The sequence below is a fragment of the Choloepus didactylus genome, chromosome 9 (genome assembly GCF_015220235.1).
Source record: "Choloepus didactylus isolate mChoDid1 chromosome 9, mChoDid1.pri, whole genome shotgun sequence".
Classification (NCBI taxonomy): domain Eukaryota; kingdom Metazoa; phylum Chordata; class Mammalia; order Pilosa; family Megalonychidae; genus Choloepus; species Choloepus didactylus.
In genome coordinates this window covers 93792372-93809825 of record NC_051315.1, presented here as the reverse complement: position 1 = coordinate 93809825, position 17454 = coordinate 93792372, and the positions used below count along the sequence as shown (strand labels likewise).

Here is a 17454-nt window from a genome sequence, read left to right as displayed (position 1 = left end):
CAAACTATTTCCAATTTGTCAATAACGTGGCTGGCCCTGCCCTGTTCTACCATTCTTAGTGTTCTTTCTCCTGTCCAGGGAGTCCTTGGGGAGGTAAAAAAAAAATGGAGCTTTTAGAAAATTCATGACAGAAAAGCAGTAACAACTTTGGGAAAGTTGACCCTAGGAGCTAGTCTGCCAGACAACACTTATAGCCCACTAGATATCTTCCATTATAGTACAGGCATGCATTGTTTTATTGCATTCCGTGGATATTGCAGTTTTTATAAATTGAAGATTTGTGACAACCTTGCATGAGCAAGTCTATTGGTGCTATTTTTCCAACAGCATGTGCTCAGTTTGTATCTCTGTCACATTTTAATTAAGGTATGTACAATTGTTCTTTCAGACATAATGCTATTCACACTTAAAAGACTACAATATGGTGTAAACATAACTTTTATACTTAATGCTATTGCACACTGTAGTCTAAACATAACTCTTATATACACTGAGAAACTAAAAAATTCCTGTGACTCGCTTTATTGTGAGATTCACTTTATTGTGGCAGGCTGGAACCAAACCTGCAGTGTCTCCAAGGTATGCCTGTACCTAAATTTTTCATTTTCTTTGTTATAGTTCTTAGAATCATATCAAGTAGCGATTCATTGGATTTATAAGTAGTCTCTTAAAATTGTGGATGACTCTAGGGGTGTAAGTTTTCCCACATTAATATGAATTGATTAAATCTGATTCCTGTCTTAGCTGAAATCAGCTACAAAGAGGGATTGGACATGTGGAGGTAATATAGAGGACACAGATATGGAAGTCCTGGATGGGGAGCTACTGTCCAGATGTAATAAGCAGCTGAGGTGATGTTCGCTAAGAGGTTAGAAAGGAATGCAGAATAGACATTGGAGCTATTGAAGACAAACTTCCATTATTTCAAACTTTTTTTTTCTAACATTGGTCCTGCATTCAGAAAAGGGAGAGAAATTTCTTTCGTCTTTCTCTCCCCTGCATTCCTTGCCCCCTGTTTTGAGTACCCAGAATTCAGGCTAGCACAACAGTACTTAAATTTTGCCATGTTAGCATGACGTTGTCTTACGTGGGTCAGCCCATTGTTTCTAAAGGAAAAACATCTGCTTTTAAAACAACTTATAATTTTTTTCTGAATTGAGTCCCTTTGTAAGTTGTGGGCTGTCTGCATTTTTTTTTTTTAATGTTTGGCTTTTTAAAATGGTATATATTCTCTATTGTTTAAATTCCCCATCTCTGAGTGGGCCCAATACTTGAGGACTTTGGCAAGGGAAAGGACACAATCCAGGTTTCCTGGATTGCTCTGAAAGGAAAATGAGGTCTGCCTTTCCCCTGTCCTGATTCTTGATTTCTGTGGTAGGCTTAACTGGTCTGCTCATCAGGCTCACTGCTTGGAAAGAAGTTCTGGAAATTAGAAACTTTGGGCTGGGGAGAAGCAGATATTCTCCTGAAACCCTCTATAAAGATCAGAGCAACCTGTGCAATCTGATTTTTAGATTGTCTTTTCTGCACTGAAGGCTTGGGCTTGCCCAGTGGGCAAGTAAGACAGAATTGATTTCAAAAAGTTAAAAATGTTAACCAAAGTGGAACCACAGAAATGGTTGTCATTAACCAGTTGTGTGAAATTAGATCATTTGTTTCTCTTTTCCTGGCTTCAGATTACTTATTTTCAAAGTGAGAGAATTATTAGCTCAGTGGTTCTTTAATTTGGCTGATTTTCTGAATCACCTGAAAATTCTTTCTTTTTTTTTAAATATCCATCATGGGATCTTAATCCAGACCTACTAAATCAGAATCTATAGGTCCCCTGTGTTTTCAATAAGCTCTTCAGGTGATTGGACTCTGTTATCTCTGAAGTTGCTTTCTTTAACACTAATATGGGTTCCATGGTTGAGATTACATCTATGATAATAATGTTAAATATTATTAGAAAAAGGGAATTTGTAATCTTGACAAAAGAGAAATATTTAGGTAATGAGTAACCTGAGCTGCTATAAGATCTTTAGGTTCATCATCAGCATCCTAATCATTATTTTGTTACAGAAAATTTGGGCACTGTAACTACCGTCCAGCTGTTGCAGGGGGTGGCAAGCCGATTCAGCAAGCTGTGTTACCTAATTGGTCAACATGGAGCCTCACTGAGCAGCTTCCTTCATGGGATAAAGGAAGCCAGGAGTTTGGTCATTCTGAAGCATGCAAGTCTCTTCTTGGATAGTTACACAGAGCAAGTATCCAGTCCCATGTCATGTTCAATCTCTGCAGGGTTATTCTGCCAAGGAGTACAGCTCCTTAATCAGAAGAGACTAGATTAGGGAGAGTGATAATAAGGTAATAGAAATTGCAAAGCAGTATTTTAATCTTAAACCAATATTGTTTTGCATTGTTAAAATTTAGTTTTCTCTAAGGGAAAAAAAAAGGTTTTAAAATTATGAATTTACATATTTCCTTCTATATTCTAGTAAAATGATTGATATTGTACTTAATTTACATAAAATGCTGGAATAAGTCTGTTTCTTTAGAGAACAGTTTTATTAAGTGAATTGTGCTCAAATTTGAGGAAATAAGTTACTGTAAACAAATGATTTTAAGACCAACTGCTGATTAAACATATGGAGCTATACTGATGTCTGCTATCTACTGTGGTATAAATGGAGGGTTTAAAGACCAAACTATTTTTAAAAAGATATTTTCTTAATAGAACATAGGATAGTTCTCCCCCAAGTTCTTTCATGTTTTCCAAGTAAGAAATCCCAAGTGTATTTGAAAATTTAACTTGAAATAGTCCTCTTTCCTAATTTGTATTTTGACATTTTGATGCCAGCCATAATTTAAGCATTATTTTAATTTATATTAAGATTTGCTGTTGGTCTGAAGTATATGTTTTATTCTTTATTCATTTATACCTCCTCTATCCAACAAATACTGACTAAGGGTCCACTAAGTGCCAGCTCTGCAGCCGCAGTGTGGAGCTGATGAAAAGTACCTGCCTCAGGGAAGTGATGTTCTGTCAGTGTTTTATTTAGATTTTTTATAACATAAGTAATGTATGTGTATTATTGAAAACCATAAAAATGGAGATGATCAAGATATTTTAAGCACCCATAATTCCACCACCAGAAATAACCAAATAACCATTGTTAATCATCTTCCCATATTTCTTTTCAAACTCATATGTGCAGATATGTATGTGGTTTGTTTACTTATATATATTTAAATGTATGTGGTTTTAATTCTAAGCTAATTGAATATGTTTGAAGTTATTGTCTAAAAGGAAGTACCCTGGTTTGAATCTTTTTACCCATCATCTTTCTGACATGAAAAGTGAAAATAAGATAACTTGATAGTAATTTACTTTTTTTAAAAAACTAGATTTTGTTGTTGTTTATATGAAGGTTTTAGCTTTTTATTGGTATAATTTCCCTTTTTTTGATTTGCATTCACCTCATATTCTCTCTGTTTCACTTCTCTTTCTTCTTTGGTACTTCAGGCCTTATACTTGAAAATGCTTTTATTTTGTATTTGCGCTGTTTTTTTAATAGGAATGTCTCTTCTACTTGCAAAACATACCTTCTCTCTCAAAGTCATTTGATTCCATTTGCCTGCCCAGGCGTATGGAAAATCTATGTCCCTCAAAACAGTATATCAATACTTATTCTCTAGCAGTAGATCAGTATAATTCAACATTTATTTGTTTTCATCAAACTGCCTCACTCAAGCTCTTTCAGCCTGTTTCCTTAACCTTCTCTATTGTTTATTTCTGAGGACTTCATTGGGAAACCTGAAGTGAAGATTGGAGAAAAGTTACTTCAAGAATCCAGTAATTTCAATTGTATTTTCTCAAGTTTGATAATCAAATTACCAAGTAAAATCTACTAAGTAATTACAGCATTTTCTGCATAGCTTTTTAGATGTTTTTGTAGATTTTTTATTTTAATATCATCTTCACTAGATGGCATTTTCCTCCCTGGTTATTGTGATTATCACATGACCTGCTTTTCTCGTCAGTTCCTTATAGTTCATGAATGTTGACATCCCAAAAGTTCTGATACTCTGTGGCAAGATACGAGATACCAAATATCTGTTCCAGGTACTTGTTTGAAAAATCTGAAGAGCTAATTTAGATTTTAAATTAACATGCATGTGTTTTTTGTTTTTGCTTTTGTTTTTCTTTTTTTGTTCAAGGTATTGCACATCCATAACAAATTTCCTGGTTATGGGAGGATTCCAGCTTCTCGCGAAGCCTGCCATGTAAGCAAATACGCCTTCCAGTTATCAATATAACAAAAAAAGTCATTCTGTATTTTTGAGTGCCCAGGGAAAGCTTTGACTTGGGTGTAACTTTACCAAGTGAATCAAAATGTAGATTTTTTTTCATTAGCTTTTATAAAGGGCAGGTACTCTTAACCCCTGCTTATTTTTAGTAGTATGATATTGAAAAAGCACTCAACTAAAAGGTATAAGAGCTGGGTCTTCAGTACCTCTACTTTTAACCCTGCAAATTTGGATAAGTCTCTTCATCTCACTGTGCCCAATTTTTTTCATCTGAAAATGGGAATACTCTCTCCCTTACTGTAAGGAATAAATAATGTATTGATGATACATTGAAAAGTACACAGTGTTACACAAATATGAAGTATTTGTATTTAACTTCTGGATAAGTAGTAAATATAAAACCCCTTACTTGAAGTCAGTAATTCTGAAGTCTGTAGTTTCTCAATAAGTATTGACCTAGCAACAGGGTCAAGTTTAAAAAAATGCACTTATTTTTCAAAAATAAAATATTTCAAATATGTAGTCACTACTCAGATTTAATAGATGTTAATGTTTTGCCATTTTTGCTTTTGATCTTATGTCTTATTAGACGTAATTAGCATCCTTATCTCTTTTCTGATTTTAAAGGGAATACTTTTTAACATGTCACCATTAAGAATGATTTCCTAAAAATTTTTGGTAGATATTGCTTATAGGGTTGACAAGTTCCCTTCCATTTTAAAATCCAAATAGGAGTAGATTACTTAACTGTTAAGTAACCTTGAATTCCCAAGATATATTCAGTGGTCATTATGCATTAGTTTTTAAATATGTTGCTGGATTCAATGTGCTAATAGTTAAGATATTTGCATCTGTCTGAACATGAGATTTTTTTTTATCTTCTTACTGAACTTAATGAACTTACTAAATTTTGGTAATAGGATCACACAAGCAAATGTAAAATAAGATCACACAAGCAAATGTAAAATAAATTGGGAAGCTTTCCTTCTTCTGTTTCTGGAGCAGTTTGTATGAGATAGGAATTATCTATACTTTAAAGATTTAGTAGAATTCATCAGTAAAAATGTCTGGCCTTCTTGGGGACATTTCCTGTAGGTAGTTTTTTAACTACTGATTCAATTTCTTTAATAAGTAGGTCTGTTCAGGTCTTTGTTTCTTATGTTTTAGGTTATTTGCATTTTTCTGGAAAATTGTTTCTTGCATCCTTGCTTTCATATTTATTGGCATATTGTTGTAAGATGTTTTCACCTCTATGCCCTATTTATCATTCCTTTTATTATTCATTTAGTGCTTGTGCCTTTTTTATCTTGGTCAGACTTGTCAAAAGTTTATCCTTTTTCATTAATTTTTTTCAAAGATTAAACTTTGAAATATTTCATTATTTTCTGTTCTTTATTTCCTTCTACTTTTGTTGCAGTCACCTGTTAATATCTGCCAGTTTCATGAGTTTGACACTTCTTAGTTTATTAACTTTTCAGTCTTTTTATTTTTCTAATGTATTCAGGTAAGGCTATAAATTTCCCTGTAAATTTTGTTTTAGCTGTATCTTAAAATTTTGATAAATTTTGTTTTTATGAATTTCCATTATACTTTTTTCTTTGGTTCGTAGGAGCTTTGGCCTTCATTTTTATATTACATAATACATTTATTTTATTGTAGTCTGTTTCATATCATCTGTTTCATATCATTTCATTGGTATTTGCTAAGATGTGCTTTGTGGCCTAATATGTGGTCAGTTTTATTAAACATTCTATTTATGCTTGAAAAAGTGTATGTTCTCTGTTTTGGAGGTACTTAGTTCCATATTTGTTTAATAAATCAGATTTTAATTGTGTTCTAGTCACTCTTAGTCGCTTGCTCTCTCACTGATAGAGGTAGATTAAAATCTTCCACAATTAACATAAATAATTAATTTCACCATTTTGTCAGTTTTTGCTCTTACCTGTTTTGATATTTTGTCAGGTGCGAATAGATTCAGGAGTGATACATCTTCTCACTTTAAGCAATAAATTTTAAAAATTCCTTTTATGGTAATTATATTTAAAAGTTTTGACATACATCTTGATATGACAAAAATTAGTCATTATCTGCTCTCTTCCTGGACAATACAAAAACCTTAGGATATTTTCACAACCTTCTCCCCTCCCATCTCACATGTTATTTTGGTTAAGTATTTAGTCTCCCCTGACTGATTTTTATACTCCATGTTTGTTTAGATTTACTTACATGTTTACTAAATTCTTTGCTCATCATTGCATCTATATCCCATTCCTTACTTCTGGTTCAGCTTTGTTCATTCTGAAGTATGTTCTTTAACAGTTCTTTCAGTGAAGATCTGTGGGTGGTAAACTGTATTTTTTTCTAATATTATCTTTATATTTCCCTTTCACTTTTTAGAATTTAAATTTTATTGAGGTAAAATGTATAAAACATAAAATTGGGCATTTTAATCATTTTTTTAAATTGAGATCGTTCACAAACCATACAATTATCCAAAGATCCAGAGTGTACAATCAGTTGCTCATCGTACCATCATGCAGCTGTGCATCCATCATCACAATTAATTGTTTTTTCAATTTTTAGAACATTTTCATTACTCCAGAAAAGAAATAAGACAAAAGAAGGAAACTCAAATCCTCCCATAACCCTAACCACCCCCCCTCCATTACTGATTCATAGTTTTGGTATAGTACATTTGTTACTGTTGATGAAAGAATGTTAAAATACTACTACTATAGGTATATATTTTCCCATATGCCCCTCTATTAACTTCTAGTTATAGTGTCATACATTTGTTCTAGTTCATGAGAGAGATTTCTAATATTTATACAGTTAATCATGGACATTGTCTACCACAAGATTCACTGTTTTATACATTCCCATCTTTTAACCTCTAACTTTCCTTCTGGTGACATACGTGACTCTGAGCTTACCCTTTCCACCACCTTCACACACCATTCAGCACTGTTAGTTATTCTCACAATGTGCTACTGTTACCTCTGTCCATTTCCAAATGTTTAAGTTTACCCTAGTTGGACATTCTGCTCATAATAAGCAACCACTCCCTATTCTTTAGCCCTGTTCTATATCCTAGTAACTTATATTTCATGTCTATGAGTTTACATATTATAACTAATTCATATCATTGAGACCCTGCAACATTTGTCCTTATGTGTATGTCTTACTTCACTCAATATAGTACCCTCAGGGTTTCTTCATCAACCCATTTTTTTAAAGACTGTTTTGTTCACAAACCATACATTCCGTCCTAAGTAAACAATCGTTGGTTTCCTGTATAGTCATGTATTTATGTATTCATTACCATCACCACTATCTATATAAGGACATCTCCATTTCTTCCACAAAGAAGGAGGAAGAGTCAAAGAAGGTAGAGAAACAAAGGTAAAAAAAGAAAGAGAAAAAAAAATGACAGCTAGGAAGCGATAAAAGGAAAGATAGCATTAAACCAAAGTAGAATAAAGAGTCAGACAACATCCCCAAGAGTCCCATACCCCTCCCCTGCGTCCCCCCGCCCCCCCCATGCATTTAGCTTTGGTGTATGGCCTTTGTTACATTAGAGGAAGCATAATGCAATGTTTCTGTTAATTATAGTCTCTAGTTTGCATTGATTTGAGTTTTTCCCCCCAATCCCACCCTATTTTTAACACCTTGCAAAGGTTGATATTCATTTGTTCTCCCTCATGTAAAAACGTATTTGTACCTTTTATCACAATTGTTGAGCACCCTGAGTTTCACAGAGTTATACAGGCCCAGTCTTTATCTTTCCTCTTTCCTTCTGGTGTCCCACATGCTCCTAACCTTCCTCTTTCAACCATACTCACAGTCATCTTTGTTCAGTTTACTTACATTGCTGTGCTACTATCTCCCCAAATTGTGTTCCAAACGTCTCACTCCTGTCTTTTCCTTTCTGTCTGTAGTGCTCCCTTTTATATTTCCTGTAGAGCAGATATCTTGTTCACAAATTCTGTCATTGTTTGTCAGAGAATATTTTAAGCTCTCCCTCATACTTGAAGGACAGTTTTGCCGGATATAGGATTCTTGGTTGGTGGTTTTTCTCTTTCAGTATCTTAAATATATCATCCCACTTCCTTCTTGCCTCCATGGTTTCTATTGAGAAATCCGCACAGTCTTATCAAGCTTCCTTTGTATGTGATGGATCACTTTTCTCTTGCTGTTTTCAGGATTCTTTCTTGGTCTTTGACATTTGATAATCTGAGTATTAAGTGTCTTGGCATAGGCCTATTCAGATCTGTTCTGTTTGGGGTACACTGTGCCCCTTGGATCTGTGATTTTATGTCCTCATAAGAGATGGGAAATTTTCATTGATTATTTCCTCTATTATTGCCTTTGCCCTTTTTCCATTCTCTTCTTCTGGGGCACCAAAGATACATACATTCTTGAATTTGATTTTGTCCTTAAGTTCCTGGAGATGTTGCTCGTATTTTTCCATTCTTTTTTCTATCTGGTCTTTTGTGTGTAGGCTTTCAGGTGCCTTGTTCTCCAGTTCCCGAGTGTTTTCTTCTGCCTCTTGATGTTGTATGTCTCCGTTGTTTCTTTTATCTCTTGCATTGTGCCTTTCATTTCTATAGATTCTGCCAATTTTTTCAAACTTGCGGTTTCTACCTTATGTTTGCTCGGTGTTTTCATTATATGCTTCATCTCTTTTGCCATATCTTCCCTAAGCTTTTTGAATTGATTTAGCATAAGTTATTTCAATTCCTGTATCTCAGTTGTAGTGTAAGTTTGTTCCTTTGACTGGGCCATAACTTCGTTTTTCTTAGTGTTGGTTGTAGTTTTCTGTTGTCTAGGCATTTGGTTTCCTTGGTTACTCCAATCAGGTTTTCCCAGACCAGAATAGGCTCAGGTCTCAGAAGGAGGCAATTGTATCACATCTCCCTGAGGGTTTGTCTTAGAAGATTGGTACAGCCTTTGAGGCTTCAAGCCACTGTGTTTTCTGCCAACAAGTGGTGCCTGTCAGCCTGTCACTCCAGACTGGTGTAAAGAGGTGTGACCCGTGGCTGTTTTCCCCTAAGCTCTGGGGTCTGGTTCGGAATGGAAGGTGGGTAGTAGAGCTTGGCACCACCTCTTTCCTCTTAGGGAAAATATACCCCCTGGGGAGATACCATTTGCATTTGAATAGTCTCTCTGCCTCTGCTATCTCTACCCTTGTCTGGGTCAGAGTGCTGGGAACTGAAAATGGCTGAGGCTTTCTCCACTGGGCCGAAAAAGGGACAGAAAGTCCCCTTTAGGGCCAGTCTGCGGCCACCCTCAGTTTCATCTGTCAGCCAGAGACAGCACGCAGTCCTCTGGGCTCCCCCTCCCTCCCAAAGAGGTCCTCTGGTTCTCCAAGTTCAGTTGTCACCAAAAGCCTCTATGTGCTTATTGGGGATTCATAGCTTGTATTGACCAATCAGTATTTGTTAATTAAAACCTCAGTTGGAGCTGGGTTGAGGTATATTCGCTTGCTTAGAGAATGCTGCTCTCTGTCACAGTGAGGCTTTGCAGTTTGGGCTGCCAGGGGGGAGGGGCTTTCAGCTGGGATCCGCAGTTTTTACTTACGGATTTTATGCTGCGATCTCAGGCATTCCTCCCAATCTAGGTTGGTGTACAATGTGTGGACATTTACGTTTGTCCCCCAGCAGTTATTCCAGATTATTTACTAGTTGTTCCTGGTTGTTTATTAGCTGTTCCGGGGGGACTAATTAGCTTCCACTCCTCTCTATGCCCCCATCTTCCCCTCTATCTGTTTTAATCATTTTTAAGTGTACAATTCAGTGGCATTAATTACATTCACAATGTTGTGCAACTATCACCACCATCCATTTCTAAAATTTTTATTACCCCAAACAGAAATGCTATCATAGCATTAAGTAATAACTCTGCATTACCTCCTCCCTGCTGCCCCTGGTAACTACTCATCTACTTTTTGTCTCTATGCATTTACTTATTCTATATATTTTGTATAAGTGAAATCATACAATATTAGTCCGTTTGTGTCTGGCTTACTTCGTTTAGCATAATGTTTTCAAGGTTCATCCATGTTGTATCATGTTTTCTTTCACTTTTGAATCATTATTTTAGCTAGGTATAAACATTATTTTAGCTAGGTATAAAGTTCTAAGCACTTAAAAATATTCCATTGTCTTCATTCCATTGCTGTTGCTGTGAGAACCTGTTTTTAATTGTTCTTTTGTAGGCAAACTGTTTTTCTCTCTAGTTGTTTTAAGTTCTTTACTTGGGTATTACAGAGTTTTTAGTATACTATGTCTAGGCATGAATTTATTTTTGAGTGTTAGAATATGTGATTCTTCATTCTGAGAATTCATGTCTTATATCAATTCTGGAAAACTCCAAGTCTGCTTGTTCTTTATCTTTTTACGACTATTTTACAAAATCCCCTATTTTAAACTTTTCTAATTTTCAGGATGTTCTGTTTTTAAAAAAAATGTATTGTGTAATGCATCATACAAACAAAAGAATGTATAAAACAAATAATTTCATTTTAAAACATAATAAAATGGACAGCCATATATCTACTACCTAAGTTAATAAATAGAATATTATTAATACCCTAGAAGCCCCCTTCCCAATCACATCCCCTTCCCTTCACAGGTTATAACTATTCTGACTTTCGAGCCAGTCATTCTCTTGCTTTCCTTACTTGTACTTTGACCAACTATGTATGGATCTCCAAACAATATATTTATTTTTATTTTAAAAATATAAGTAGCAATATGTAAGGAAAGAGCAAGATTGCCACTATTAGATAGAAACTCCCAAGAGAAGATAAACTGAACAGAATCTCTGGTTTCAGGTTTCTAGAGAGTAAACCAGGGTGTCTTTTGGAGAAGTCTGTAGGCAAGGACATGAGTGAGTCCTGGAAAATATTCATCAGAGTTATAATATCTCTGGTGTAGTATGAATTGGATATTGGATATCCAGGAGAATTGTGGTCAGAGGGAATATCTGTGCATCGTGTCCTACCTCCATCTCACAGGAGCAGATCACAGCAGAACCCTTCTGCATTGAGTCAAGTGAGTGTCCTCAGCTGATCTAGGCAGAGGCACATGGAGGAGGAGCTCAGCACAAGCCAAATATAAATAAATATCTGGGCCGTGTTTTTCCAGGGTACTTTGTCCAGTCTTTTTGTTACATTATAAAACAACCAGATTTGTGTCATTGAACTTTTGGGTGCTGGAAGTTTCTACGTATTTTTATTGCATCTTTTCAAGATAACTGTTTTATAATTTCTGAGTTAAATACCTCTGTACTCAGTAGTTCTCTAAGGGGTTTTAAAGTGACTCATTCTGCCTTACAGGCTTGTGTGAAATTGTGTCCTCTATAAGGCCTTTTAGCTAAGAATTGTTGTATAATGCTTGTAAAGCACTCAGGGTTGTGCCTAGCGTGTAGTTGTTGCTCAGTAAGTGACAGATGATTATTGTGATATGCCACCAACTCTTCTTTACAAATCTTTTAAGTGTTTGGTCTGGTAAACATAGTCCCAGTGGGTTACTGACCAGCATTAAATTTTGTAATAAAATTTTAATCATGGATTTGTAAAAAAGCAAATATAAAAACTAAGTGTTGGTTTCCTTTTGAAATGCTTTTGAAACTCAGTATTGAAATCTTCAGAAGTAATTTGCTTTACTTATTGGAGTTACTGGTTCCTGCAGCTTCTTTATTCTCCTTAATAAAACTCTTGTTAGGTTTTATTTATTTAATTGAAGGAAAAAAGAAAATATTAGAATTATTTTAATATTTCATGCCATTTCAGTTGGAGCAAGAAGCTTTGTTTTTCTTCCAGTATTTTTACACAACTGATTAAGCAATTTGTTTTGCCATTTATTGCTGTGAGTTATGAAATTAATGGATAATAGTGTCAACTGATCTCTCTAATTCTTCCTTGAAATTGTGGGATGCATGATTTCATTTCCTGAGAAGATAAGGCCCAAGTCCCTAATTAACCATTTCTATTAGAGTTACTATTAGAATTGCTACCAATTGCTTTTTATACTCAGAAAGTACTTTTTGAGTTTTAAAGATAGGGTACTCTTACTTATATATGACTTATTTCATTGTATTTATCTTCTACTTTCATAGCATGTAAAATATGCTTTCTGAAAAAGTACTATCTAGTGAAATATTTCTGTTCAATGTCATCCATATTATCAATACCAAAATGAGTTACTGAATCTTTCTTCCTCCACCTCCAGTGATTTCTTAAATAAAAACCAGGAGCTGTTGCAAGATTTATCAGAAGTGAATGATGAAAACACACAGTTGATGGAAATACTGAATACTTTGTTTTTCTTGCCAATCAGACGACTTCATAATTATGCAGAAGTTTTGCTGAAGCTTGCTACTTGTTTTGAAGTGGTAAGCTCCCCTAAATACCCCCTTTGTACACTTGGGAAGCCAAGGATCTGTGTTAACAGTTTGTTTGCATGTTTAAATTATATTGCCACATGATCTGGAACCCCACTAATTTAATATTAGTTTATATGTATCTGATTAAAACATTTCTTTCTGCAAGGTGATGAAAGAGGAATGTATGACTGTACGTCAGTCTGATTTTCCTTGCTGTGGATTTCTAGTACATACTAAGTACACCCATCTCCTGGAGCTCTTTCAAGCCCTGGCTTTTTGTATAGTAGTACATACCTACAAGGCAGAAGAGTTACCACATGGTCTTGATACCTAATAAGCTAATGCCAGGTGTTACAAAAAAATCACAGGATTAGAGGAATATTCTTTCCTTTTCTAGCTATATATCTCTGTGTGGCCAGATTTTCTTAATATATTTCATCCAGACAGTGTATTATAACAGATTAAATGCAAAAGCAGATATGAAAATCCAACTGTTGTCTTTTAAACTGACAATAAAGAGATTTGTGAATATTTAAAACAATGCTGCTTTTCCCACTAAATCTTTTTGTTTTAAAAAAATTAAATATTTTACATTGAAAAGATTAATAAGAAATTTAAAAAAATTTCTTATTAGAAATTTCTTATATTCTTTTCTAATATAGTAAATATCAATAGATATAACCGACATAAGCAAAATAAAGGGGTCCTGACACAAACATTTGAGAACTGCCCTATCCTGTATTTTCTACTCCTCTCTCCACTGATAATTTTAGTGTTTGTTTCTTTCTTCCTTGATTTATTCCTGTATCTCATATGTACCTGTATGGAGTAGCATTTCTCTTTAACTAAGCTGCTCCATTACCCAGCTCCCTTTAGTGTACCATGACAGTTCTTAGGCTGAATTTTCTCCCTGAGTTTGTAATACATATATGAGACACTTTGAGGTTATGGATTCTTGACCACTGTTTCATTTTTTTTCCCTTAATTATTGGCCTCTAGACATCTCCAGAATACCAGAAACTGCAGGATTCCAGTTCTTGTTATGAGTCCCTTGCTCTTCATCTCGGCAGGAAAAGGAAGGAAGCAGAGTACACACTGGGCTTCTGGAAGACTTTTCCTGGAAAAATGACGGTAAACCATGCCAACCGACCAGGCCAGTTGTCATTACTCCAGCAAACAGCAGGCATTTCCCTAACAACTGCCATAATTTTCTCCTTTCCTTACTCTTTATGGTGAAAACATTTTAATGACATCATTTCTTAAAATGCCTAAAGACCACAGCAGTGGGTACTTTAATATCACTACCTTCCTTCAATTTTAGGAATCCTTTCTGAAGATTTATCTCATCTGTCTTTTTAAAAAATCTTCTTTAAGCTTCTTTATGAAATATTTGGATCCCATCTTAATTAAGGCTTAACGTCAAGCTAAGCTATGACTAACAAATTCCCCTAACTGTGATTTGTATTTTTTTCATTTGCTCTTTGTATGTTAAAATAATTTTGATTGTTTGGCTTTTTATTTTCTTTTTAATTCCAGGATTCCTTGAGGAAGCCAGAGCGTCGACTACTGTGTGAGAGCAGTAACCGAGCCCTGTCTCTGCAGCATGCTGGGAGATTTTCTGTGAATTGGTTCATCCTCTTTAATGATGCCCTGGTCCATGCCCAGGTAGGCTGGACTCCTAACCTTAAAAAAGACCATGGAAGATGGAGTACTGTGCCCCTTTAATGATACCATCAACTATTGTGATTTCTCTGAAACTGTTGATTAAAAGAAAATGTTTGGCTACAGCTTGCATTTGTGTTATGGGCTCAATTTCAGGGATCTTTTTTAGTTTCCAGCTTGAGGGTGAATATTGGCCACATGATGGGATCCTTGCAGCAGAGATGACAAGACCCACTGGGGTTAACCATGTTATAGGAACCATGCAGCAGAGTTGGTGACACACACATGGGTTTAACCATAGGGATTGTGTAGCAGAACTGCAGGGCCCACAGAGGTTAACAACATGAAGGGGATGTGGTCAGAGACCACATGGAATTTTTCAGATGGGTCTCCGTGTTCTCTGTTTTTAGTTCTCCACACACCATGTTTTCCCTCTGGCCACGCTGTGGGTAGAGCCACTTTCTGAAGAAGCTGGTGGTGTGTAAGTAGCTTGTCTCTCTCTACCCCCATTCTCTCCCTTTCTTAACCAGATTGTTTCCGTAGATGTGAGAAAAAAGGAGATTTGGGATCCTGCCTTCCCACTCTACATTATAAGGCCTGCTCCCCCACCATGCAGGTGGTAAAATGACCTCTAGTGAAGATCTTGACAGGACATCCTCTCTGTCCTTATGTGCCCTTATATAGGTGGTGGGAGGGCATCCCCATTGCTCACATTCCCCGTTGTTCAACATGAGTGGAATAACTGTGTCCTTTCCACTGCTCGGAGAACTAAACCCAGAGCAGGAAAGCATTTACATTTAATTGTCTTCTCCTCTTGAAATAAATAGGTTGCTTCTTATACTTGAAGATTGATATTGTAATGACAGATTGTCATATCTACTGGTATTTATCCTTGTGAATATTTAGGAATGGCTTAAAGATAACTACACCTGAGGAGCAGTTCACTCTCATTTCATCAACACCCCAGGAAAAGGTTAGTCCATTGTGGTATTTTTCTTTCAATCTTTGGCCTGGCTACTTCTATCCTTTGTGATAGTAAAGAAAAAAAAATAAAAACTTTTGTTTCTTGATTAGTGATCCTGTTACATCTGATAAGTTTTCATTAAACCAAGAGTGTAGGTTTTTTGGTTTGTTCATTTGTGTGATGTTAATCAATTTTAAACACATAGCAGCAAATTTCAAGAGCCAATCAGTATTATTCAGTTAATAGGAAAAGTATTAGGGAACAGAAAAATTATTCAAACCAAGGAATGTTAGCAGGATTTAAAGAGATGTTTGAGGAATTGTTGCCTTAAGTTTATTTACGTTGCTCTTTGCTCCTAGGCTAAGTGGCTACGGGCCATAAGCCAAGCTGTAGATCAGGCTTTGAGGGGGATGTCTGATCTTCCACCTTATGGAAGTGGCAACAGTATTCAGAGGCAGGAACCACCCATTTCACGCAGTGCCAAATACACTTTCTACAAGGATCCTCGCCTAAAGGATGCGATGTACGATGGACGTTGGCTTTCAGGGAAGCCTCATGGCAGGTGAAAATGTTTGATTTATGCCTGGGAGGACAGTGATAGACTGACTAATTACTGAAAAAGTATTCACTATCCGAAACATTGGTTGACATGCATTATTCTTTGCATATGCATTACAGAGGGGTTTTGAAATGGCCTGATGGAAAGATGTATTCTGGCATGTTCAGGAATGGCTTGGAAGACGGGTAAGAAAATTGTGTAAATGTGAGGATAAATTCAAGTTCAGTCACAAATTATATTATTTGGGTTTAGAGTTACTTTCCAAAACAATGAGTACATTTTTGTTTTGTTTTTAAGAAGTACATAAAATGTATTAGGGCTTATAATGCAGATGTGTGTGACTAAGGAGAGCTAGGAGTCTAGGATACAGTGTCTGATTTACTTAGAGTGAATCATTTAACCTGATAGCTGTGTGATCTGAGGACATGAGGTCCTTCTGTTAAAATGGAACTGTTTTCTGTTTGCTCAGTTGTGAAGACTGAGAACCTTGGGTAATTTGATTGTGAAACTGTGAGACAGTAATACCCCCTATAAACAAAAGACATGGAGAAATTTTCCTTTTAGATGATTTAAATCATCTTTAATTTCTATGATATGTTAAAGGGGAAGTCTTCCAAGTGATATATTATTCTAAGTGATAGTCTAATACATTATTTTTTTGTAAGTTTGTCATGCTTTCTAACACTGTTATATTTACATGATAAATTTATGTCAGTGAAGTTATTTTACATCATGTTAGAGAGGTGATCTAATTTACTATATAAAAAAGATTTTTATATAAATTGGGTAGATGATTTTTGTGTGTGTGAAAATGTAAACTTTTGTGATGTATTCATCTCTTTTTAATAGATTTTTAGAATGAGAAAGGACTCTAGATAATCTGATTTATGCCCCACCCCCCCCTCATTTTACAGTTTAGGGAGCTGGATTCCTGGTCTTACTCAAGGTGATGTGGTTAATTAGTAACAGAAATAGGCCTGGCCCTGTGTTTCAGTCTGTTTTCACTGGACTTGGGATAAAACATCTCATCACTTTGTGTAGTTGGGTTGATGTCCCATTCTTCTAATATTTACCAAACAGCTTAGCTAATAGATATAGATTAAGCTAAGACCCCATTTACCCCTTTCCTCCTAGAGGTAAATATGTCTTCCTTGTTGAAATGTTTACAACATATACATAAAAAATATGAATATTTCATAACATATCCTCTTATTTTTATTCTCCTTGGCAGGTATGGAGAATACAGAATCCCAAACAAAGCATTAAACAAAGAGGACCATTATGTGGGCCATTGGAAAGAAGGAAAAATGTGTGGTCAAGGAGTCTATAGGTAATAACATTGGAAAGGTTTTTGAACTGATGTTGCTTTGTCAAAGAATCACATAAACCTAAATGTTTGTGTAGCCAGAATTTCTAAGGAGTGAATTTTATTTACTCTTCTAATGACTGAAATTCTATGTAAAGTCTTTTAAAGATCAGCCTCTCATCACAAGATGAAAATATTAGGTTAATATTTAGTTCTTATCCGATTTGTACCAGTCTTGTAAACCGTAACTTTCTTATAGAATCTTTTAAATGTCTTGCCTATAAA

At 35.4% G+C, this 17454-nt stretch overlaps 1 protein-coding gene across 1 annotated transcript in view; it reads left to right on the top strand.

The window, feature by feature from the left end:
- The window catches only part of ALS2 (alsin Rho guanine nucleotide exchange factor ALS2), an 84036-nt gene that overhangs the window by 41968 nt on the left and 24614 nt on the right, over window positions 1-17454 (top strand). The window contains 10 exon segments of the mRNA XM_037849205.1: window positions 2062-2242; window positions 4201-4266; window positions 12525-12687; window positions 13678-13809; window positions 14215-14343; window positions 14751-14821; window positions 15247-15313; window positions 15664-15866; window positions 15983-16048; window positions 17095-17193. Coding sequence (XP_037705133.1) covers window positions 2062-2242; window positions 4201-4266; window positions 12525-12687; window positions 13678-13809; window positions 14215-14343; window positions 14751-14821; window positions 15247-15313; window positions 15664-15866; window positions 15983-16048; window positions 17095-17193 — 1177 coding nt within the window.